Here is a 26,268-nt window from a genome sequence, read left to right as displayed (position 1 = left end):
GAAGGAGGTCAATCTGTTGAGCTTAACAAAGATGGGTTAAGGGTGACTTGATTACAGTCCACAAGTATCTACATTGGGAATAAATGTCTAATAATCGGCTCCTTAGTCTAGCAGAGAAAAGTATAACATGATCCAGTGGCTGGAAGTTGAAGCTAGACAAATTCAGACTAGAAATATGGTGTAAATTTTTGACAGTGAAAATAATTACATATTGGAACAATTACTAAGGGTCTCCATCGCTGACCATATTTATACAGTAACTCCTCGCTTAACCTTGTAGTTGTTATGTTCTTGAAAAATGCGACTTTAAGCGAAATGATGTTAAGTGAATCCAATTTACCCATAAGAATTAATGTGTGTGTGTGTTGGGGCAGGGGGATTAGGTTCCAGGGAAAGCCTGACAAAAGACTATATTTATATATAATATACACACAGTATAAGTTTTAAATAAACAATTTAATACTGTACACAGCAATGATGATTGCGAATCTTGGTTGAGGTGGTGAAGTCAGAGGGTGCGATATTTCCCAGGGAATGCCTTACTGCTAAATGATGAACTAGCACTCGGCTGAGCCCTCAGGGTTAACACATTGTTAATGTAGCCTCACACTCTACAAGGCATAATGAATGGAGGGAGGGGAGACAGCATGGCAGAGAGAGACCGAGACACACACCTTGTGTGTGAGAGAGAGATGCTCATTGCCCCTTTAAGTACGCTGACCCCACTCTTAAGTATATTGCCTTTTAAAGTAGATCAGCAAGTTGAGACAGCAGCTGCTGCCAGCAGGCTCTGTCCATCTTGAGCCCAGTTGTGTCTCCCGCTGTCTTCCCCTCCTCCCCCCCCAAACATTCACTCTGTGAAAATGGGGTAAAGGAGCAGGGAGCAGGGAAGGGAACATCCTGACACTACTCCTCCCACCCTGGACAGCAAGCAGGAGGCTCCTGGGAGCAGCTCCAAGTCAGAGGGCACTGCCTGGCAATTGATAGCCTGCTGGGTGGAAATTTAGCGGAGCTGATAGGGGGACTGCCGATCCACCCTGGTTCCAAGACCCCATCAGCTAGCTCCAAAGGGCTGCTCTTTCTGCAAGCAGTGAACAAAGCAGGTGGCTGCCAAACAACATTATAAGAGAGCATTGTGCAGCTTTAAACGAGCATGTTCTCTAATTGATCAGCAATGTAACAATGTTAACCAGGATGACTTTAAGTGAGGAGTTACTGTATCAAGATTGAGTGCTTATCTAAAAGATAGGATGGAGGAGTTATTTGGGGGAAGGTCTGTGGCTGTGTTATGCAGGAGGTCAGACTAGATGATCACAGTGATCCCTTTTGGCCTTGTAATCTATGAAAATAAATTGTGAAATGTCTTCACCCATGTCCAAATAGTGGAAAATCCAGACTGACATTGTGTTTGTCAGAAACCACAACTCTTGTCTGTAATATGTCCGTCAGCGGCATTAATTTAAAAAATGCTCGTTTTAAACACATTTAAATCCTATCTATATAAATAGTGATGTAGTGTTCACAACAGTGTCTATTAGATCTAGCGCTCAAAAAAATTTCCCAAGTTCATAGGTTTTTATTTTTAGAAAATGGAGTTGTGTGGTGATACTGTAGAGTGCATGCTTCCCTCCTTTCTGTTTCTGCCTGCTGCTTTAGCTAATGAGTTACTCCAACTGAAGGAGACTAAGTCGAGGTCTAACCCTGTTATCACTACTCTCGCTCAGATGTTTGCAGCTGCTGTTATTGAAATGATTTAAAGATTAAGAAGGCTGCATCTTATATGTTAGGAATTGTTTTGTAAACCACCTTTCAGGGATAATTGTCATATAAGATGACTCTGGTTCAGGGCCATTTGCAGCAGAGGGATGTGTAATAAGAACTAGCAAAACCATTACAAACAAATACCGGTATCCGTGGAGCAGCAAAAACAGTAAAGCTTGATTTGCATTTTCCTGAAGCGTAGGAAGTGATCGGCAGGAAAGACCTTCGGTTTAAAAACTAATAATTAGAAGAAAGTGTATGTACCTAATTTAAAAGATATCCTACTCTTGAGTGTAAACATAACAATTGTTTTTAGCTCAAATTAATAACCTAGTGTACAAGTATCTAATTGGGTTATTCTATGCAATGGAACTAAATAGGCAAAAGTACAATACTAAGGGTATGTCTACACTACAGGATTATTCTGATTTTACAGAAACCGGTTTTTTAAAACAGATTGTATAAAGTCAAGTGCGGCCACACTAAGCACAGTAATTCGGCAGTGCGCGTCCATGTATCGAGGCTAGCATCGATTTCCGGAGCGTTGCACTGTGAGTAGCTATCCCATAGTTCCCGCAGTCTCCGCCGCCCATTGGAATTCTGAGTTGAGATCCCAGTGCCTGATGGGCAAAAAACATTGTCGCTAGTGCTTCTGGGTACAGCCTCATCCCTCCCTCTGTGAAAGCAGTGGCAGACAACCGTTTCGCGCCTTTTTTGCTTGGTGAACTGTGCAGATGCCATGCCATGGCAAGCATGGACCCTGCTGAGCTCAAGACAGCAATCATGGACGTTTTAAAGACCTCGCGCATTCTCATGCAGTCTATGCTGAACCGGGACTTGCAAAACCAGGCGAGGAGGAGGCAGCTATGGCATAGCGGCGACGAGAGTGATGAGGACAGGGACACAGAATTCTCTCAAGCCACGGGCCCCAGCGCGTTGGAGATCCTGCTAGTAATGGGGCAGGTTCTAGCCATGGAACGCCGATTTTGGGCCCGGCAAACAAGCACAGACTGGTGGGACCGCATAGTGTTGCAGGTGTGGGACGATTCCCAGTGGCTGCAAAACTTTCGCATGCTTAAGGGTACTTTCATGGAACTTTGTGACTTGCTTTCCCCTGCCCAAAAACGCCAGAATACCAAGATGAGAGCAGCCCTCGCAGTTGAGAAGCGAGTGGCAATAGCCCTCTGGAAGCTTGCAATGCCAGACAGCTACCGTTCAGTCGGGAATCAATTTGGAGTGGGCAAATCTACTGTGGGGGCTGCTGTGATGCAAGTAGCCAAAGCAATCACTAAGCTGCTGCTACGAAAGGTTGTGACTCTGGGAAACGTGCAGGTCATAGTGGATGGCTTTGCTGCAATGGGATTCCCTAACTGTGGAGGGGCGATAGATGGAACCCATATCCCTATTTTGGCACTGGAGCACCAGGGCACCCAGTACATAAACCACAAGGGGTACTGTTTAAATGGTGCTGCAAGCACTGGTGGATCACAAGGGATGTTTCACTAATGTCCACGTGGGATCATAGAATCATGGATTATTAGAGTTGGAAGGGACTTCAGGAGATCTAGTCTAGCTCCCTGCTCAAACCAGGACCAATCCCCAAATCCCTAAATGGCCCCCTCAAGGATTAAACTCACAACCCTGGATTTAGCAGGCCAATGCTCAAACCACTGAGCTATCCCTCCCGGCTGGCTGGGAAGGGTTCATGACGCTCGCATCTTCAGGAACACGACTGTTTAAACGGCTGCAGCAAGGGAATTGCTTCCCAGACCAGAAAATAACAGTTGGGGATGTTGAAATGCCTGTCATTATCCTGGGGGACCCAGCCTAGTCCTTGATGCCATAGCTCATGAAGCCATACACAGGCAGCCTGGACAGTAGTCAGGAGCTTTTCAACTACAGGCTGAGCAAGTGCAGAATGGTGGTAGACTGTGCATTTGGCCATTTAAAGGCACGCTGGCACACATTACTGACTCACTCAGACATCAGCCAAACCAATGTCCCCATTGTTATTGCTGACTGCTGTGTGCTCCACAATCTCTGAGAGTAAGAGGGAGACCTTTATGGCGGGGTGGGAGGCTGGCCACTGATTACGCGCAGCCAGACACCAGTGCGATTAGAAGAGCACACCAGGAAGCTATGCACATTAGAGAAGCTTTGAAAACCAGTTTCATCACTGGCCAGGGTACAGAGTGACTGTTGTGTTTTGTTTCTCCTTGATGAAACCCGCCACCCCTTGATTGACTCATTCCCTGTAAGCCACCCCCTCCCCCTTCGAACACAGCTTGCTTTCTAAGGAAATAAAATCACTCTCATTTAAAAATAATGTATTATAAAAAGAAGGAGAGAACTGACAGGGTAGCCCGGATGGGGTTTAGGAGGAGGATAGGAGGGAAGGAAAAGGCCACTAAAAAATTTTTATAATAATGGGAGCCTTTTGGTTGGGTTGTCCACTGAGGTGGAGTGGGTGGGTGCACGGAGCCTCCCCCCACGTGTTCTTACTCATCTGGTGGGTGAGGAGGCTAAGGAACATGGTGAGGGTGGTTATACAGGGGCTGCAGCGGCACTCTAAGATCCTGCTGCTGTTCCTGAAGCTCCACTAGACGCTGGAGCATGTCAGTTTGATCATGCAGCAGCCCCAGCGTTGCATCCCGCCACTGCTGATCTTCCTGCCACCACCTCTCATCTCGAGCGTCCCTCCTGTCCTCACGGTCACTGGCATCTTTTCTCTACTTGGATACCACGTCCTTCCACTCATTCAGATGAGCTCTTTCATTGCGGGTCACTTCCATGATTTCCGAGAACATTTCGTCTCGCGCCTTTTTTTCCCACCGCCTTATCTGAGATAGCCTTCGGGATGGAGTGGGGAGGCTTGAAAAATTTGCAGCTGCATGAGGGAGGGGAAAAAAAGAGAGAGAAGTATTTAAAAAGATACATTTTACAGAACAATTGTTATACTCTTTCATGGTGAACGCTATTCACCTTACATAGCACATGTGATTTCACTACAAGGTCGCATTTCGCATCTTAATATTGAGTGCCTGCGGTTCTGGTGTTAGAGATCTCACAGACACAGGTCCGGGCAGCAGAATTTGGCTTGCAAGCAGCCATGATAAGCTATTGTCTTTCGTTTTCTGCAGCCTTCATATATCCAGCGCCCTCCTTTCCCAAATAACAAGCAAAGCCTGCTGAGTGCCGCTTCTTTCCTGTTAACATGCAGCAGCAGAAACCACCCCCCCCATCCAATTCTCTGGGATGATTGCTTTACCCTTCTCCCCACCACGTGGCTGATATCATGGAAGACCCCTACTAAACACCCCCCTTCCCTCCCCACCACGTGGCTGGTATCAGGGAAGATCCCTGCTAGTCAAACCAAAGAAGCTCAGCATCAATCACACACACCCCTTCCCCCTGCTTGGCTACCTGCAGGGAAGGATTTCTTTTAAGCAACAGGCAAACAGCCCAGTAGGAGTGGCCATCTCTGTCCCCTTAATTAAATTTCTGAATTTCAAGCAGGTTACCATGAACGATATCACTCTCCTGAAGATAACACAGCGAGATAAAGAACGGATGTTGCTTGAATGCCAGCAAACATCGGGACCATACGCAGCTAGGCTTTGTCATGCAGTGATACCAGATTACTTGCTACATGCATGGCGTGGTCAAGTGTCCTACAATGGAGGATGGAATAAGGCTGCCCTGCCCAGAAACCTTCTGCAAAGGCTTTTGGAGTACCTCCAGGAGAGCTTCATGGAGATGTCCCTGGAGGATTTCTGCTCCATCCCCAGACATGTTAACAGACTTTTCCCGTAACTGTACTGGCCGCAAATACATCCCAAGTTCTTGTCTGAGCTCCTTAACTTTCACACAGCACTGTACTGAGTCCCTGGTGTGGCCTCTGCATCATGGCCTTGGAAATTTTTTCAAACGTTTTTTCATTTAGTCTTTTGGAATGGAGTTCTGTTAGCACAGAATCCTCTCCCCATACTGTGATCAGATCCAGTACCTCCCGTGCAGTCCATGCTGGAGCTCTTTTTCGGTTCTCCAGAGACTGCATTGTTACCTGTGCTGGTGAGCTCTCCACGCTGGCCAAACAGGAAATGAAATTCAAAAGTTCACAGGGCTTTTCCTCTTTACCTGGCCAGTGCATCTGAGTTCAGATGGCTTTCCAGAGCCGTCACAATGGTGCACTGTGGGATACCGCCCGGAGGCCAATACTGTTGAATTGCAGCCACACTAACCCTAATTTGACATGGCAATACCGATTTCAGTGCTACTCCCCTCATCGGGGAGGAGTACAGAAATCGGTTTTAAGAGCCCTTTATATTGATATAAAGGGGTACATTGTGTGGACGGGTGTAGGGTTAAATCGGTTTAACGCTGCTAAATTCGGTATAAACGCATAGTGTAGACCAGGCCTTAGATTGTACAAATAGTAGTGGTGATTAGCCATACATTAGGCACTTATTCTGTTACAAGCTGTATCAGGTCTCAAGAATAAGAACCAAAGTTAAACTCTAAAGGCCAACAACAAAAAATTGATGATATGGATCTAAATCTGCCGGACTGTCGAAGCAAACAAGTAGGCCACAGGCTAACGTGAGTTAATGGAATGGTGTTATACAATATCAGTTGTATAGTGGCATAGTCATGCATAACACTTGACAAGTAAAGGAAGACTTGAGGAGCTCAAGGTGATCTTATTTTCTACACTAGAAAATTAGACTGACCCAGTTATGTCATTCAGAGGTGTGAAAAATCCACACCCCTGAGTGACATAGTTAAGCTAACCTAAATCTGCATATAGATAGTAGTAGGAATTGTTCTGTCAACCTAGCTACCACCTCTCGGAGAGGTGGATTTACTACATTGATGGGATGTACATTCTTCTGTGCCCCTACAGCTTTTTATGTGTAGACTTAGCCTCAGTAAATTAAAGCACAAACCAACATTGACAGACTGTGGCAGACAGACAGACTGTGGCAGGGAATCTGAAATATAAAGAAAGATGAAGACATGAAGTGTTCAGTTAAATAGATTTCTTATCTCTCCCACCCTCCAGTTCCCATTCTTATTCAGAGGTGTCTGCAACCATCAAGGTGAAATACTTAGTGCACAGGCAAAGGTTTAGCAATAAGGATGGAGAGCCATTATTTGTAGTGTGAGAGGAAGGGCCACTGTTTTTCAGCAGGCTGTGCAGAGGAGTGTAATGGAAAAGGGAAGGATGTAAAATGATGTAATCAAGTTTTGCACAGCTGAAGAAGCAGGGAGTTGAATGACAGGTTTAGTCTGTTCTAATATCACTAGAGGGAAAACTTTTTGCTCACTTTACCCAATCCAGTATTATGAAAGCTTAGAAGGTAAGGACCACTACAGATTTATTAATTGACATTTGAGCCATTCTTTGAGGTGGTATGACTTGCTGCACCTGGCAGCATAGAAGTCTTTTTATCTCTCCATGGCTTACACGGAGCTCTACATAGCTTGCAATTTTCTTGAAACTAATCACAAAACTATAGATTAGTGAGTTTTAATGTCTGAAAACTGACAAGTGTGATGATTCTGTTTTTAGTGACACTTCTCTTATCTGCTTTCCAAATCTTACTTAGAACTCTTGTAGACTTTTACTGAAGGCTAGTCATATTGACGTAGATCATGGGACATTCCTGGACATCCCCCGGTTCCTCCATTCCCCCCGTAACTGTTTTTAATTTGACACGTCACACATGAATTTCACCATTGTTTTTTCACACTCAGGTTAGACTCAAGTACAGACTTCTCTTTGTGAATGACAGGTTAAGCAGCTGGAAGGGTAACTGACTATTCTTAGTCCTGTAACTGAGACACTCTTAATATCTGATCTGTAACCTCCTCAGACTCTTTGGTAATCCTAATTTAGAGGCATGGAAGATGTAAAATACATGTAGATGCTGGGGAGGAGAAGACTTTCCAAGAGCAGAAGGTAAAGATTGCCATAAAACTTGGTTGGAAAGTTTTATAGAATATACCAGTGGTCAATATTTTGTGGAAGGAGGAAGTAGGGGACCTTCATTCAGACCCCTCAGCTATTTGGACATGGGTCTGGGAAACATCCTCAGTGTGTAGTTTCTAAATTTGGAGCTGTCATAAACAGATAGCTAAGGGTTAATGTCTCTTTCACCTGAAGCACCTGACCAGAGGACCAATCAGGAAACCGGATTTTTTCAACTTTGGGTGGAGGGAATTGAGTGTTTTTTGTCTTTGTTTCTGGCTGCCTGCTTGCTCTGAGCTTTGGAGAAGTAGTTCTACTTTCTAGTCTTCTGTTTCTAAGTGTAAGGACAAAGAGATCAGATAGTAAGTTCTATGGTTTCTTTTCTTTGGTATTTGCATGAATATAAGTGCTGGAGTGCTTTGATTTGTATTCTTTTTGAATAAGGCTGTTTATTCAATATTCTTTTAAGCAATTGACCCTGTGTGTATCATCTTAATACAGAGAGAACATTTGTACTTATTTTTCTTTCTTTTTATATAAAGCTTTCTTTTAAGACCTGTTGGAGTTTTTCTTTACTTCAGGGAAATTGAGTCTGTACTCACCAGGGAATTGGTGGGAGGGAGATCTGTGTGTGTTGAAGTGGCTAGCCTGATTTTGCATTCCCTCTGGGTGAAGAGGAAAGTACTTTTTGTTTCCAGGATTGGGAACAGAGAGGGAGATTCACTCTGTTTGGATTCACAGAGCTTGTGTCTGTGTATCTCTCCAGGTGCTCCTGGAGGGGGGAAGGGAAAAAGGATTATTTCCCTTTGTTGTGAGACTCAAGGGATTTGGGTCTTGGGGTCCCCAGGGAAGGTTTTTCAGAGGGACCAGAGTGCCCCAAAACACTCTAATTTTTTGGGTGGTGGCAGCAAGTACCAGGTCCAAGCTGGTAACTAAGCTTGGAGGTTTTCATGCTAACCCCCATATCTTGGACGCTAAGGTCCAAATCTGGGACTAAGGTTATTACATGGTGTGCAGCTGGTGGGACTAGAATCCAGAAGCCAGTAGGAATATTATATTTTTCTTTTCTCTGCTAAGGGCTTTTTAGCAGAGAGAAACAGTTGGTTTTAAAAGGGAACCAGAGAGAATTTTTTTTTTTCTGCTCTCTCTCGCAGTTTGTGGCTTGCATGTTAAGGGTCTTTTGTCATGCAATAGCCCTCCCATTAGGAGCCAAGTACCAGCACTTATAGGCATGCAAATAAAGTGGTTTTTCTGGTTTCCCTTCATTGAACATTAGCTAGAGAGAGAAAAGGAAAATTAGCTAAAGGCACTGTTGCTAGGCAGACTTCAGGAGGCAACAGAGAACCTGCAGTTCAGAAGATAAACACCGGAGGGCACCCCAACACAAGAAAACAGGAACCATGACTTCTAAGGCAAAAATTGACGCCGAAGAGCAAATCAAAGAAGCTGAACACAGGCGACAACTGGAAATAAAACAAAAAGAGATGGAGATGAAAGAAAGAGAAGAACAGATCAAAGAGGCAGCCTTCCAAAGAGAACAGGCAGCCCAAGAGGCAGCACACAAAAGAAAACTAGAAGAAGAAGAGAGAGCCTACCGAAGGAAACAAGCAGAAGAAGAGTTGGCCCACCACCGAGAAATGGAAAAACACCAAAAAGAAATGGAAAAACAACAAAAAGAAATGGAAAAACAACAAAAAGAGAATGAAGAGAAGGAAAAACAGAGAAAACATGAACTGGAGTTGGTAAAAGCTGGGCTGCATGTGCCAGCCAACCCTAACAACCCGGCGCCAAATATTGCTCCACAGCACAGGAAATTTCCCACCTACAAGGCAGGTGATGACACCGAGGCCTTCTTGGAAAACTTTGAAAGAGCCTGTCTTGGGTACAGCATTCCCGAAGACCAGTACATGGTAGAATTGAGGTCACAGCTCAGTGGACCTTTAGCAGAGGTGGCAGCTGAAATGCCTAAGCACCAAATGAATGACTATAAACTTTTTCTAACCAAGGCCAGATACAGGATGGGGATAACCCCAGATCATGCCCGTCGGCGCTTCAGAACCCAAAAGTGGAAACCAGAGGTGTCATTTCCCAAACACGCCTACTACATTGCAAAAAACTATGAGGCCTGGCTAACAGGAAACAACATTCAAACCTTGGAAGAACTGAACCTCCTCATACAAATGGAGCAGTTCTTGGATGGTGTTCCTGAAGACATCACACGGTACATACAAGATGGAAACCCCAAGAATATCGCTGAGGCGGGGGAGATTGGAGCCAAATGGATGGAACTGGCAGAAAGCAAGAAAGCTACTGTCAAGGGGAACGATTACCCCAGGGGGCACACAGACCATAAACCCTACAACCGAGGACAGCCAAAGACCCCACATACCACCCAAGTAAAGCCACAGATACCCTACCCTTCAACCTCACCAGTCTCCAGTAACTCACCTCGGCCCAGTGACCCATCAGATGGAAGATGCTTTAAGTGTAATGAACTGGGACATATCAAGGCCAAGTGTCCCAAGAACACCATGCGAGTGCAATTCATTACACCACCATCACACCAAAGATCCCCAGGCCCGGATGCCTCTCAAATACCCTTGGAGCGAAGGGAAAATTTGAGAGTGGGCGGAAAGAAGGTTACTGCGTGGAGAGACACGGGGGCACAAGTGTCAGCTATCCACCAATCCTTCGTTGACCCCAAATTCATCAACCCAAAGGCCAAAGTGACAATTTACCCCTTCATGTCACAAGCTGTAGACTTGCCTACAGCTCAACTGCCTGTCCAGTACAAAGGCTGGTCAGGAATGTGGACTTTTGCAGTCTATGACAATTATCCTATCCCCATGCTACTGGGGGAAGACTTGGCCAACCAGGTGAGGCGGGCCAAGAGAGTGGGAATGGTTACACGTAGCCAAACCAGGCAAGCTTCCAGACCCATTCCTGTTCCTGAACCGTCCACAGAGGCCCCGTCTGTGTTACCAGAGACCCAGACAGAGGTAGTGGACCCGGATTCCATGCCTACCACTGAAACAGCCACAGCATCTCCAGTCCCAGGCCCGGAACTGGAACAGCAACCAGCACCAACAAGTGCAACTACATCTTCAAACTCAACGCCAGAGGGCGCCAGCGAGCCAAAACTGGCAGAAGCCACAGACAGCCATACCCAAAAGGCTCGGCCAGAGCCTGAAATTCCCTCAGGTGCACCAGCGGAGAGCGGTTCACCAGCAACGGAAACAACCCCATCACCTACATCGCTTCCAGAGGGACCAAGCCCAAGTCCACAGTCTGAGGAAGAACTGGTGACCCCAGCCTCAAGGGAACAGTTCCAGACTGAGCAGGAAGCGGATGACAGCCTTCAAAAAGCTTGGGCGGCGGCACGGAGCACCCCACCGCCTCTCAGCTCTTCTAATCGATCCCGGTTTGTTATAGACCAAGGACTTTTATACAAGGAAATTCTTTCTGGTGGACACCGGGAAGAATGGCAGCCGCAAAAACAGTTGGTGGTTCCAACTAAGTACCGGGGGAAGCTCTTAAGCTTAGCCCATGATCATCCCAGTGGCCATGCTGGGGTGAACAGAACCAAGGACCGGTTGGGGAAGTCCTTCCACTGGGAGGGGATGGGCAAGACGTTGCCAAGTATGTCCGGTCTTGTGAGGTATGCCAAAAAGTGGGAAAGCCTCAAGACCAGGTCAAGGCCCCTCTCCAGCCACTCCCCATAATTGAGGTCCCATTTCAGCGAGTAGCTGTGGATATTCTGGGCCCTTTCCCAAAAAAGACGCCCAGAGGAAAGCAGTACGTACTGACTTTAGTGGACTTTGCTACCCGATGGCCAGAAGCAGTCGCTCTAGGCAACACCAGGGCTAACACTGTGTGCCTGGCCCTAACAGACATCTTTGCCAGGGTAGGTTGGCCCTGCGACATCCTTACAGATTCAGGGTCTAATTTCCTGGCAGGGACCATGGAAAAACTGTGGGAAACTCATGGGGTGAATCACTTGGTTGCCACCCCATACCACCATCAAACCAATGGCCTGGTGGAAAGGTTCAATGGAACTTTGGGGGCCATGATACGAAAATTCATCAACGAATTCTCCAATAATTGGGACCTAGTGTTGCAGCAGTTGCTGTTTGCCTACAGGGCTGTACCACATCCCAGTTTAGGGTTTTCACCATTTGAACTTGTGTATGGTCACGAGGTTAAGGGGCCATTACAGTTGGTGAAGCAGCAATGGGAGGGGTTTACGCCTTCTCCAGGAACTAACATTCTGGACTTTGTAAGCAACCTACAAAGCACCCTCCGACACTCTTTAGCCCTTGCTAGAGAGAACCTAAAGGATGCTCAAGAAGAGCAAAAGGCCTGGTATGACAGACATGCCAGAGAACGTTCTTTCAAGGTAGGAGACCAGGTTATGGTCTTGAAGGCGCAACAGGCCCATAAGATGGAAGCATCATGGGAAGGGCCATTCACGGTCCAAGAGCGCCTGGGAGCTGTAAACTACCTCATAGCATTTCCCAATTCCTCACTAAAGCCTAAAGTGTACCATGTTAATTCTCTCAAGCCTTTCTATTCCAGAGATTTACAGGTTTGTCAGTTTACAGTCCAGGGAGATGATGCTGAGTGGCCTGACGGTGTCTACTACGACGGGAAAAAAGACGGTGGCGTGGAAGAGGTGAACCTCTCAACCACCCTGGAACGTCTGCAGCGGCAACAAATCAAGGAGCTGTGCACTAGCTTCGCCCCATTGTTCTCAGCCACCCCAGGACGGACTGAACGGGCATACCACTCCATTGATACAGGTAATGCTCACCCAATCAGAACCCCACCCTACCGAGTGTCTCCTCATGCCCAAGCTGCTATAGAACGGGAGATCCAAAACATGCTACAGATGGGTATAATCCGCTCATCTACCAGTGCATGGGCATCTCCAGTGGTTCTGGTACCCAAACCAGATGGGGAAATACGCTTTTGCGTGGACTACCGTAAGCTAAATGCGGTAACTCGTCCGGACAACTATCCAATGCCACGCACCGATGAGCTATTGGAGAAGTTGGGACGGGCCCAGTTCATCTCTACAATAGACTTAACCAAGGGGTACTGGCAAGTACCGCTAGATGAACCTGCCAAGGAGAGGTCAGCATTCGTCACCCATGCGGGGGTGTATGAATTCAATGTCCTTCCTTTCGGCCTTCGAAATGCACCCGCCACCTTCCAAAGGCTGGTAGATGGTCTACTAGCTGGACTGGGAGAATTTGCAGTTGCCTACCTCGATGATGTGGCCATTTTTTCTGACTCCTGGCCCGAACACCTACTACACCTGGAAAAGGTCTTTGAGCGCATCAGGCAGGCAGGACTAACTGTTAAGGCCAAAAAGTGTCAAATAGGCCAAAACAGAGTGACTTACCTGGGGCACCAGGTGGGTCGAGGAACCATAAACCCCCTACAGGCCAAGGTGGATGCTATCCAAAAGTGGCCTGTCCCACGGTCCAAGAAGCAGGTCCAATCCTTCTTAGGCTTGGCCGGATACTACAGGCGATTTGTACCACACTACAGCCAAATCGCTGCCCCACTAACCGACCTGACCAAAAAGACCCAGCCAAATGCAGTTAAGTGGACTGATGAGTGTCAAAAGGCCTTTACCCAACTTAAGGCAACGCTCATGTCGGACCCTGTGCTCAGGGCCCCGGACTTTGACAAGCCATTCCTAGTAACCACAGATGCATCTGAGCGTGGTATAGGAGCGGTGCTCATGCAGGAAGCAACAGATCACAACTTCCATCCTGTCGTGTTTCTCAGCAAGAAACTGTCTGAGAGGGAAAGTCACTGGTCAGTCAGTGAAAAGGAATGCTATGCCATTGTGTACGCCCTGGAAAAGCTACGCCCATATGTTTGGGGACGGCGGTTCCAACTACAAACTGACCATGCTGCACTAAAGTGGCTTCATACTGCCAAGGGGAACAACAAGAAACTTCTTCGTTGGAGTTTAGCTCTCCAAGATTTTGATTTTGAAATTCAGCACATCACAGGAGCTTCTAACAAAGTAGCTGATGCACTCTCCCGTGAGAGTTTCCCAGAATTCAGTAGTTAAAAAGTTTTCTTAAAATGTAGAAGTCTGTTAGTTAAATACTTAGGGGTATATGTAACGGTGCATGTGTTGTATTAATCTGTTTATTTTCAAGTTCTAGAAGGAAATCGCCGCCAGTGAGCTTCCCCACTGTCTGCAATTTGGGGGGCGTGTCATAAACAGATAGCTAAGGGTTAATGTCTCTTTCACCTGAAGCACCTGACCAGAGGACCAATCAGGAAACCGGATTTTTTCAACTTTGGGTGGAGGGAATTGAGTGTTTTTTGTCTTTGTTTCTGGCTGCCTGCTTGCTCTGAGCTTTGGAGAAGTAGTTCTACTTTCTAGTCTTCTGTTTCTAAGTGTAAGGACAAAGAGATCAGATAGTAAGTTCTATGGTTTCTTTTCCTTGGTATTTGCATGAATATAAGTGCTGGAGTGCTTTGATTTGTATTCTTTTTGAATAAGGCTGTTTATTCAATATTCTTTTAAGCAATTGACCCTGTGTGTATCATCTTAATACAGAGAGAACATTTGTACTTATTTTTCTTTCTTTTTATATAAAGCTTTCTTTTAAGACCTGTTGGAGTTTTTCTTTACTTCAGGGAAATTGAGTCTGTACTCACCAGGGAATTGGTGGGAGGGAGATCTGTGTGTGTTGAAGTGGCTAGCCTGATTTTGCATTCCCTCTGGGTGAAGAGGAAAGTACTTTTTGTTTCCAGGATTGGGAACAGAGAGGGAGATTCACTCTGTTTGGATTCACAGAGCTTGTGTCTGTGTATCTCTCCAGGAGCTCCTGGAGGGGGGAAGGGAAAAAGGATTATTTCCCTTTGTTGTGAGACTCAAGGGATTTGGGTCTTGGGGTCCCCAGGGAAGGTTTTTCAGAGGGACCAGAGTGCCCCAAAACACTCTAATTTTTTGGGTGGTGGCAGCAAGTACCAGGTCCAAGCTGGTAACTAAGCTTGGAGGTTTTCATGCTAACCCCCATATCTTGGACGCTAAGGTCCAAATCTGGGACTAAGGTTATTACAGGAGCAGAACAAATGAACAGTGCATTCAAGTTCAAAAGGATTTGAATCATGTAAGTAATTGGACCAGCAGAGAGCAAATGTAGTTTTATGTTAAAGGGGGAAGACAGTTTGGGACTACAGAATCCAGCTAAATGTTTCATTTAGCACAGGATCCAGCATGTTGATCAGGGAAAAAAAAATTGTTACTTTGCATGCATATATTGCTTAATACCTAGCTGTTACATATACCATCCAGTCAGTGCATATTGTAAAATAATAATTTTTAAAAAAGCATATCTAATACTAGTTTTATGTTGGAGGGATACAATACAAAATGTGGTGCTACTGTTTAAGTTTTATGTGGAATATTAGTTTATACAACCCTTGGGCACCACACACAACACCAGGCTTCTAGAATCGAAGTTCAGTTCTCCTCCTCCCTTTTCAGAAAACAGAATTCAGTTGTGACATATGTACCAGAATTCTTTACTAGGGCCTGCAATGCTTAAAAAGAGATGATGATTCACCTAAGTGCTTCAGAGACTTCTAGTTCTTCTGTGGCGTGCTCCTTTCTCTCTTCCATCTCTTCAAAACTGAAGAGTGGTTTCTGTGTAAGGTGGTGCAGAAGCAGGAACTGCAAGGCCACTGGCATTGTTCAGTTTGTTCTGATCTGGAGTGACACTAGCTAAGTTAAAAATACCCTTGTTTGATTACTAAGACTAATGTTACTTACTAAATAACATTTCTAAATTGTTTCATTCTTCTTTGAGTGCTTGCTCATATCGATTCCAATTAGGTGTGCGCACACTGCGTGCACGATCATCAGAGAATTTTTACCCTAGCAACACCTGGTGGGTTGGCTGTGGAGCCCCCTGGAGTGCCGCCTTAATGGTGTTGAATATATACGCCTGCCGACCCAGCGCCCCCTAAATTCCCTCTTACCGCCCATGACGGTTGTTGGAACTGTGGAGCGCAGCGTAGCTGTCCTCCACTCTCCCTAACTTTTGCTTCCTGGTTTTAGATAGTTGTTCTAGTTGTTAGTTATATAGTTAGTGTTATAGTTGTAAAGTTAGGCTTGTAGTTAAGTTGGGCAGGTTGGAAGGGGTCCTCTCCCTTCCTCCGTGCCTGCCGCCAGGGCTCATGCCCAAGGCTCTGGGTTTTAAGCCATGTTCAACCTACTCAAAGCCTATGCCAACCGGAGACCCCCACAACTCTTGCCTGAAGTGTCTTGGGGAGTTTCACCAGGCCGAGAAGTTTAAGATCTGTAAGGCATTCAGACCTAGAACCAAAAAGGAGTGGGACTTTAGGCTCAAGCAGCTCCTTATGGAGGTGGCCCTTAGCCCGGAGTCCCCTATCGGCACGCCAAGTTCCGGCATTGAGCATGTTGGTGCACAGTGCCCCAGCGGCGGCGGCTTTAGGTATAGCACTGTGGGGAGACTCAGATAGAGGCCCATGGCACCGGACCTCTGCAGCACCGTGTTCAGTGCAAGTGACTCGACCCCGTTCCCTGTCTCCAGGACAGAAGAGACTGCGCAAGCTGAAGGTGATTGTTCTGCAGCAACAGGTGCCGGCACCTCCTTTGCTAACCTCTGAGTCACGTCCAGCACCAGAGCAACCGAGGGTACAAACGCCGATATCAGCACTATTGATTCCGGCACTGAGGGAGGAGCCATTGGGTCCGGTGCACACTGGCTTCCTGATCCAGACCGTGGTTGAGTCCCGGCTTCTATCACCACGGGAGACATTAACAACAGCTAGAGATCTCATTGCCCTCACAGAGCCTGCACTGGCACAGGCTTTGGCACCGCCTCCAACTTCTGTTGTACAGTCTAGGGGAAAGCCTACCCTAACACGTCCGCCATCTCCTAGCTTGGAGACACGGCACCGGTCCCGAAGCAGGCGCTGTTCGCAGTCCCAACGCCGTTCCCTCTAACGGCGCCAGTCGTACTCATGGCGCTGGTCCACATCTCGGCACAACTCTGGTCCGCAGTACTGTTTGGGCTCCCAACGTTGCTCCCGGCACCGATCGCAGCGCTGGTCACCTTCCCGGAGTCAATTCTGGCACCACTCCTGCAGACATTCGTTGTCACGATCCAGGTCTGGATCCCAGTACCAGGTCAGTCATAGACGTCTATCTCGATCCCAGTACCACACCTGACACCTCACTGGCACCGCTCTCCAGCAACCGGTACCAGTCTTCACCACGCCTTGGAGAGTCGACACACATGCACTCTGCGCCGTCTTGGCCCTGGTGTAGCGGATCCTGGACAACAGGACTCCTTGCTAAACGATCCACCACAGGATCACCTGGACCCTGTGGCATCTTCATCATCTTCTCCAGATGAGGCAGTGGCGGGGACAACAGCCTCGAGTCCTCCCGCAATAGACCTTCGTGCCCACCAAGACCTTTTATGTAGAGTGGCAACACTACTCGGGACGGGGCCTCCGCCAAAAGGATGTTCTACCACTGGGTCCTCCATCCTTTCGGCGGAGGCCCCGTCCCGAGTAGTGTTGCCCATCATCCGCACCATCCAGATCACCGCCAAGACAGTATGGCAGATCCCTGCCTCTATCCCACTGATGGCTAGAGGAGTGGAGAGGAAATACTTTGTCCCCTCCAAGGAGTATGAGTACCTTTATACTCACCCTCATCCATGTTCACTAGTGGTATCCTTGGTGAATGCAAGGGAACGGCATGGTCAACAGGCCCCAGTGCCCAAATCAAAAGACACCAGGCGTCTAGATCCGTTTGGACGCAAAATTTATTCAGCAGGAAGTCTTCAGCTCAGGTTCGCAAACCAGCAAGGGCTCCTGAGCCAATATTGCTATAACTCATGGAACTCCATGGGGAAATTTCAGGACTTAATTCTGTGGTCGTCCAGGGATGAGGTTGGGGGCCTTAGTGGAGGAGGGCAAAAAGGTGGCCTCCTTAGATGCAGCATACTCTGCGGCTAGGACCCTGGCATTGGGCATAGCCATGTGACACATCTCCTGGTTGCAGGTATCTGGCCTGCCACCAGAGCTGCAACAGACTCTGCAGGACCTGCCATATGATGGGCAGGGCCTGTTCTCAAACAAGACAGACTCTAGATTACAGAGCCTGAAAGATTCTAGGGCTATCGTGCGCTCCCTGGGTATGCATACCAGGTGACCCAGCGCAAGCCTTTTAAGCTGCAGCCTCAAAAGTTTTACCCTCCCCCTTGTCTGAGGCAGGACTTCTATAGAAGACGTGGACGAGGTGGTAGAAGGAAATCCACCGGCCATCAACCTGGTCAAAACCAAGGCCCTCCCAAACCATCAGCGAGGCCTAAGCAAAACTTTTGAAGGTGTGCCTGAAAATGGCGTATCAGTCACCATCCAGGATCCTTCTCCTCCATTTCGAGATTCTCTCCCATTTCCACCATGCATAGTCCCGAATAACTTCAGACCGGTGGGTTCTTCTCACGGTGGAAAAGAGATGTTCTCTCCAGTTTTCTTTCTCCCTTCCCTCCCATCGTCCTTCCCTGTCCCTCTTCACGAGCAGCTCCTTATGCAGGATGTCCTAACGCTCCTGTCTATGGGAGCGATCAAGGGGGTTCCAAGGGAGCTAAGATGCTTTCCTACGTCCATGGAAAGACCAGCTGTTGTACGCCTTCCCTCCATTCCTGCTGGTCCACAGGGTCCTACTTTAAGCTGCACAGGGACAAGGCACGCATGAGTCTGGTCACCCCAGCATGGGCGTGTAGCACTGGTACATCACACTCCTGGAATTGTTGGTAGAGCCTCATCACGCTCCCACTGTGGCCGAACTTCATCTCGCAGGACCACAGATGACTCTCTCACCCCGACCTGCAGTCGCTCCACCTTACAGCGTGGATGCTGCATGGCTAACTCAGTTGGAGTTACTCTGCTCACAGTCAGTGCAGCAGGTTCTCTTAGGCAACAGGAAACCCTCCACTCAAGCCACATACCTGGCTAAATAGAGGCATTTCTCCTGTTGGTGCAAGCAGCGTGACACGCCCCTGTTACCTCTCATCCTAGACTATTGATGCCTGCATCTCCTATCCCTAAAGCAGCAGGGCCTGGCGATAATATCTGTCAGGGTGCACCTGGCAGCCATCTCGGCTTTCCATCCAGGAGAACGTGCTTCCTCTGTCTTCTCCAACCCGATGGTCGTTAGATTTCTGAAGGATTTAGATTGCCTCTACCCACAAGTGCAACAACCAGTTCCAGCGTGGGACCTTAACCTGGTCCTTTCCAGGCTCATGGGGCCCTCATTCGAGCCAATGGCCATCTGCTCACTCCTTTACCTATCTTGGAAGACAGCTTTCCTTATAGCCATCATTTCAGCGAGACGCGTATCTGAAATCAGAGCCCTCACGTCGGAGCCGCCATATACAATTTTTCATAAAGACAAAGTGCAGATTCGCCCCCACCGTGCCTTTCTCCCCAAGGTAGTATCAGCTTTTCATGTGAACCAGGACATTTTCCTTCCCATCTTTCATCCAAAGCCGCAGGCTACACGGCAGGATCAACATATGCATTCTCTGGACATTCCTAGGGCCCTCGCATTCTATATTAAGTGTACGAAGCCGTTTTGGAAAACGACCCAGCTCTTCATTGCAGTGGCCAACTGGATGAGTCCTACCGGTCTCCTCACAATGCATCTCCTCTTGGATAATGGCCTGTATCCATGCTTGCTACGACTTGGCTGGTGTCTCGACTCCACGCCTTACCGCCCACTCCATAAGGGCTCAAGCCTCATCGGCCACTTTCTTGGCCCAGGTTCCGATTGACGAGATCTTAGAGCTGCGATTTGGTCATCGGTACATACCTTTGCCGCTCACTACGCGTTAGTTCAGCGGTATAGAGATGATGCCGGATTTGGTTCAGCGGTTCTGCAGTCAGCAATGTCTCACTCTGACCCCACCACCTAGGTGAGGCTTGGGAGTCACCTAATTGGAATCGATATGAACAAGCACTCGAAGAAGAAAAGATGGTTACTCACCTTTGTAACTGTTCTTCGAAATGTGTTGCTCATATTCATTCCAAACCTGCCCTTCTTCCTCTCTGTCGGAGTAGCCGGCAAGAAGGAACTGAGGGGGCGCTGGGTCGGCAGGGATATATATCCAGCGCCATTAAGGCAACACTCCAGGGGGGCTCCACAGCCGACCCACCGGGTGTTGCTAGGGTAAAAATTCTCTGATGATCGTGCACGCAGCACGTGCACACCTAATTGGAATCAATAAGAGCAAAACATCTTGAAGAACAACAGTTACAAAGGTGAGTAACTGTTTAAGGTTTCTGAGTATTGACTTGGTGGGAGGAGGTAATGTAATAAGCTGTTGAGGCAATGTGTTTCTGCACGTGCGAACAGCAGTTGAGATCAGAGTATATGGTGGAGGAGGAAGCATTGTTTTGCTTTGGGCTGATCTTCTTAGACCTGAGAGTATGTTAAAACACGTTTGTTGAAATCTGTCCTTGCCTCTTTTGGGGGTGTTCTCATCACTTACCACTAAAGTTCCATGTTTTGTTTCACTTTTCCAGGTTGTTGATAAACAAAGTAAATCTCTATGTAAACTCATGTAGGAAAGGGGAATGATGTGCAACCCTCCCAAAGAAAATGCAGGGATAAATGAATGTGTCATGCATTTTTAAAACCCATCATACAGCTTTGAATACGCTGGACTTCAAAGCAGAAACCTAGGCATTGAACAAATGACTGTGAGTTTACTTCCTGTTTTAAAAACCATCTTAAATTATTGCTTGTTGCAGCTGATTTGATGAATGGGTGAAATAAGTTCAAATATCTGATTGGCATGATGGTGTTTAAGCAGCTTGTTGCTAGGAGCTCTGGGACTAGCATTTTACAAAGGTCTCTTTGTTCTTCGGTCTGCAGGGATCCCCAGGTTATAGTGGCTTTAGGTAGAACTATGTATTCTGATCAGACAAAATCGGGAATTTTTAATAATTAATAAGACACAATTTAATGTACTATAGCATCGTACTAACTGTATACTTGTAAGTGAACAGTATAATTCTGTTTTGAAGTGAAGTTTGTCTTAAATATAAATATAGTTTTCCTAAATGCTACAGAAGTCAGTATCTGTTTTGATTTTCCCATTGGCTATTGAGTTACAAAGTTGCAAAGCAAAAATACAAGTTTAACAACTATGAGAAGGTATCTGAATATGGCTGTTTCAAAGTAAAGGGCTTAGAAGGTGCAGCTGATAAATATATGCCTGTTTAGAGAGCTCTTTTAGATTGCATTTACCGTGTGTGTCTATGCTCACTGCCAAATTTGGAATTAATTCCGGACATTTTCTCCCCCAACAGACTTAGACTAGGTTTTTATTTATCCACTAAACCAGCTAACACTATAGGGTTTTTAATGTCTTCTGGAAACTGTTAATAGCTTCAGGCTATTGCATAGTCTGTAATTATGTATTGTGCTTCAAGTACTAAGCCTTTAAATATGAGAGAAGTTTGAGGTAAGCTACTGAATTCTGATTCTGCAGCCCTGTTGATGTAAAAGTTGCATTTAGTTCTTATGTATAACTTGTATTGCTATAGTGCTGAAAGGCTCTAAGTATGGGGATTCATTGTGTTAGATACTGTATTGACATGCAGAAAGATGCAGTCCCTGCCCTAAGAGTTTTCAATCTTAATTTGAAACAAGACTCGCGTGAATAATAAACAATAGGGAGTAAAAAGGGAGGAGAATCAGTGTAATAAAATTTTGCGTAGGTTAACTTTTGTATAACTGGATGTCATAGATTTGAGGTTTTTTAGTCCTAAATTAATATCTGCTACCTCAGACTGTCCTGCAACCTAGCCTACTTTAATCTGCAAAACTATTTATTGTGACCTGGAATTACAGATTTTGGTCTTTATGTATCTTGTATGTTATATAGATTGAGATAAAAATGAAGAAGCCAGAGGCTATGAGATGGGAGAAGCTGGAGGGGAAGGGAGAGTCTCCTAAGCTAAAACAATACATATCAGGTTTGTTTTTTACCTCATTTAGCATTTAATGCAAATATACATATTGTCCTATTAAGGTTCTTCCCAATTACATAGAAGATATTATACATGTGAAATATTGTAGTAATAGGTTTACCTAGAGTAAATGTAAACATGTAATTCTGATACTCTAATTTCATGTGTAGTAGGAATGGATTCTGATCAGTAGGTAAGCCCTAAGAATTCAGCTGTTCACTCTGCTCAAGGCTTTCTTCTACCTAAGGGGATTATTCAGGATGCATGCTTGTCACCTGGGTTTCTCTGGGAGTTTATCGTTTGATTGGGCTGCCTAGTTAAGTTGTATTCTTCTTTGTTGCATTGAGAGGGGCTTGTATCTTTTGGAGAAATTTTAGTTTAATAGCACTCACATACATCAAAAGATTTTCCTGATACTGGGCTTAATTTTCCTTTAATTTCAGCTCATTGCTTATACCCCCTTGTACCATCTAAAATGCCTCTCCCCTTTCATTTTCACAGTTGTCATCTGTACATGCCTGGTATGCGCTGCGCTTCTCCACTCCCATCATTCTTAGCCAAGCTACATATTGCGCTCGTTAAATGTTTCCTTATAAATAAGTCTCCATAGCTGCCTAATCTATTCCTGGTGGTGTGTTCATCTTCTTCCTTCTGATTTGCTTCCATATTTATGTTATTGAGGCACCCAGACCTAAAAGAATTATTCTATTTGCAGTCTCTGATTTGTAGAGCAATGGTTGTACCTGTGATGATTCTGCATATGTAGCCCAAAATGGCATTAACTTTTTTTGCTGTCACATTCAGTGCAAGTTAACTTCTCTGTTTATATCATATAGGACTTTTCAGCTTCACTGCTTTCCTGGTTTCTCCTTCCCTCTTCATTTTGCTTAGATAAGTTTTCAAGATGATCTTCATTTCTCCCCATGTTTTCAGCCTTGCTAGGTTCCTTTTTTGCCTGCTCTCCCTGATGTTTGCAATGCCTCCTGATTTTTAGTATGAATTGCATGATATTTTAATTGACTATTACTTAGTCTTATAGGGATCATTAAGGCTGTGATCCAACACCCATTGAATGGAAGAACTCCCAGTGACTTCTGGTCATTGGATCAGATCCTAAGATCTTGAATAACACTGGCTCTGACACTTACCTTGTGACACTTGAATACATTGCCAGTTCATCACTTTCTTGTTCTTCAGCCAATTTTAATCCTTAAACATGGCTCCTATTTAACCCAATCAGACTGAATTTTAAAAGATAGGATATTGTGCTGTATCAGATGATCCACCGGAAAAATCCACCTCCTGCAATTCCCTTCATTTGTTAGCTTTAAAATTCTGTCCAAAAAAGCAATCAGACTTGTCTGACAAGATCTGTACTTACAGATCCATGGTCCTTTTTGCTCAATTCTGGGTGGGATTAATTATTTCATGCTGTAAATGTTGCCAAAAATGCCGATTTAACTTACTGCAAATGTTATTTCCAGACTCCAAACACCTATATCCATCATCCTCTCATTATACAAGGAACTGGGATAAATTGGTGGTTGAGATCAAAGAAGAAGAAAAGAATGAAAAATTAGAGGGGGACGCCGCTTTAAATAAACTCTTTCAGCAAATCTATTCGGATGGTACAGATGAAGTGAAACGTGCCATGAACAAATCCTTCGTAAGACTTCAATCTATCCTTACGTATTTGTGAATGCTATAAAGTGAATAACCAAAACTAAAAAAAAAAAACCTGGAGGCCAAATTTTGTGGGTCATGCCATTTGCATATGCAAATACGGTAATCGGAGGCAAATATTTAGACATCTCTCTGTTTGCATCTGCAATTGTGGTAAAATGCATAAATGCACAAGAACTTGTGTCTGTGTGTGTGTAAGTAATATATATATAATCTCTAGCAGTTTAAAACTCAGCCCCTCCTGAGTACAAGAACAAATGATCCAGTGATATTGGTATGATAGCATTTTTATGTACTGGCATATGGATGAGTTGCATTTCTCCATATTGTTAATTCTGAGTGGTGATCTTAGACTTGGAGCACAAAGATGGCTCTCCATCCTTGCTTATTTGTTTGTTTGAGCCTATACTAATGTCAGTTGGAGCAATTTGCTCCTTCCTGGTTGGTTGAAAGATCCCCAGAGGAGAGAACCTGACTCCTCCTTGTTTTTCTGTCAATTGCTAATTTTTAAATAGGAGTTTGAGTGCACAAGAATGCATGCTCAGGGTTTAACTGATAGCTATATTTGGGGTCGGGAAGGAATTTTCCTCCAGGGCAGATTGGCAGAGGCCCTAGAGGTTTTTCGCCTTCCTCTGCAGCATGGGGCACGGGTCACTTGCTGGAGGATTCTATGCAGCTTAAAGTCTTCAAACCACAATTTGAGGACTTCAGTAACTCAGACATAGGTTAGGGGTTTGTTACAGGAGTGGGTGGGTGAGATTCTGTGGCCTGCATTGTGCAGGAGGCCAGACTAGATGATCATAATGGTCCCTTCTGACCTTAAAGACTATGATTGGACCATTAGAGGCTACTGTATATTGAAGCAGTGCCAGTACTTATTTGCCTTAATCACATCAGAAGTGGACATATGACGACAGAAATTATTGCTTTATTAAATCTTAATGTCAGAAGTCTTATGTGCAGAATATGCAAAGATTGATACAAAAATCATTTGCACATCCTATGTCTAGATCAAGTCATCTTCATTTAATATAATCATAATTGCACATAGTCTATAGGGAAGGGTTTAAGAAGTTCTGGAGAATTCCAAAGTTATCTGCATTAGTGGATTGTTTCCTGCAGACTCTAGTCTTGCAAAACTTAATCTGCTATTAAAAAAAAAAAAAAGTGGATCATTTAAAATGACTAGCTATAACTAACTTGAGCAAACTAAACAAATGTTCTTCCATATTGCAGATGGAGTCTGGAGGGACTGTTCTGAGCACCAACTGGTCTGATGTGGGGAAAAGGAAGGTAGACGTAAATCCTCCTGATGACATGGAATGGAAAAAATTCTAATCTGCTGATTTGGCACCTTTGTATTGCCCATTTCACACACTGACCATTGTGTATGGACATAGCATTCTTGGATTTAAGACACTGAATGTTCCCTTGAATATCAGAATTATTGTCTTTACATCTTGCGTGCTTTAGTAATTCCTTTGTCTGCAGGTGTTAAGGTTTAATCAGGAATGGAAGCCTGTTTTTCATCACTCCTGTCCATGAGGGGTTTTCAGAAACAGATTTAACTAAGTCATAAATACACATTTTCTACCAGCTTTATCAGTTCTGCAGTTTTGGGGATGAGGAGACCTTTAATGGACTGTTTAGGATTATTGCCTTATTTTTAATTCACAGTATTTCTGTTGAATAATTTATTAGCTCTGGCAACTTTGGGTAAACACACTTTTTTCAAGTACAGTATTAATTGTTTGCTCTCTAACTCTGCTTAAGAATAAAACTGTAAAATATACATTTTTTCCATAAAGAAGTTTGGTTCATTTTATTTTTAAGTCTGAAAACTCAGATGTGGAAGAAAAAACATAAAATCAAAATTGATATTTGGAGAAGTAATAGCTAAGTAGTACAGATACTGGGAACCAAGTTTGCAACTACATAGGAGCAAGACTCCCGCTCTGCTAAAAGAAGGAGCTCCCTGTTCTCCTCTTCTTGGAGGGAGAGGAATCGCCAGGGATGGAAATCTGAAGTAGAAGCAGCAGGATTGAGGAATTGCTAGGGCTTCCATCATTCCTACCTGTGGGTGGATCTGCAGCACCAGGGGGATGGCAGGGGAAAGAGAAGAGAGGATTGCTAGATCTGGGAAAGCTCTATCTGCCTCTTCTATAAACAAATGTTTGTCAGTCCTCCGTTTCTCATGGGGAAATGGGGTAGAAAAACAACAATGCACAGATTTTCTTACAATCACTTTTTGATTGTATAGATCTTCTAAAATGCAGGGCATTGCATTGAGTATTTCAGTATGTTTAGAGAAGAGCCCCAGCATCCTTCACTTTTGATCTACACCAGTACAGGCAGGTCTATCATCCTGATAAGTTTTAAAAGGTAATATTTATAGAAATGGGGGTCAGGATCATCTGGGATGAGCCCCCATCCTATCTCTGCATGCACATGTGGCTTGGTTGGCTGTGAGCCTTCAAGGGGATGTAAATGTGTTCTCGTATCCCTCCTTTTCGTGCCTTATTCCATCACTGTAACATTGAGACCTGTGCTAGCAGCCACCAAAATTGTGAGCTGTCCTTCTCTTGATCTGTTAACTGCTTGTTGCAAGCACAATTCACCAAAATAGTAGAGGTTTCATGTACTCTGGGTGGGAAGGGGAAACTGATCAGAGTGGTGGTGGGGGAAAAGTTTTAATTTTGCTTATGAAACAGATACCAGTAAAACAAAGCTTTCATAATGGGTGTAATAGAATCGTAGAAGTGTAGGACTTCAAGAGGTCATCTAGTCTAGTCCCCTGGGCTGAG

At 45.3% G+C, this 26,268-nt stretch overlaps 1 protein-coding gene across 1 annotated transcript in view; it reads left to right on the top strand.

The window, feature by feature from the left end:
* SUGT1 (SGT1 homolog, MIS12 kinetochore complex assembly cochaperone) overlaps window positions 1-25,256 on the top strand; it is a 65,646-nt gene extending 40,390 nt beyond the window's left edge. The window contains exons 11-13 of the mRNA XM_050950795.1: window positions 21,697-21,787; window positions 23,266-23,447; window positions 24,701-25,256. Coding sequence (XP_050806752.1) covers window positions 21,697-21,787; window positions 23,266-23,447; window positions 24,701-24,802 — 375 coding nt within the window. The 3' untranslated portion in view covers window positions 24,803-25,256. The remainder of the gene's footprint in view (window positions 1-21,696; window positions 21,788-23,265; window positions 23,448-24,700) is intronic.
* The last annotated feature ends 1,012 nt before the right edge of the window (window positions 25,257-26,268 follow it).

This window comes from Gopherus flavomarginatus, chromosome 1 (genome assembly GCF_025201925.1).
Source record: "Gopherus flavomarginatus isolate rGopFla2 chromosome 1, rGopFla2.mat.asm, whole genome shotgun sequence".
Taxonomy (NCBI): domain Eukaryota; kingdom Metazoa; phylum Chordata; order Testudines; family Testudinidae; genus Gopherus; species Gopherus flavomarginatus.
This window is presented reverse-complemented; position numbering and strand designations above follow the sequence as displayed.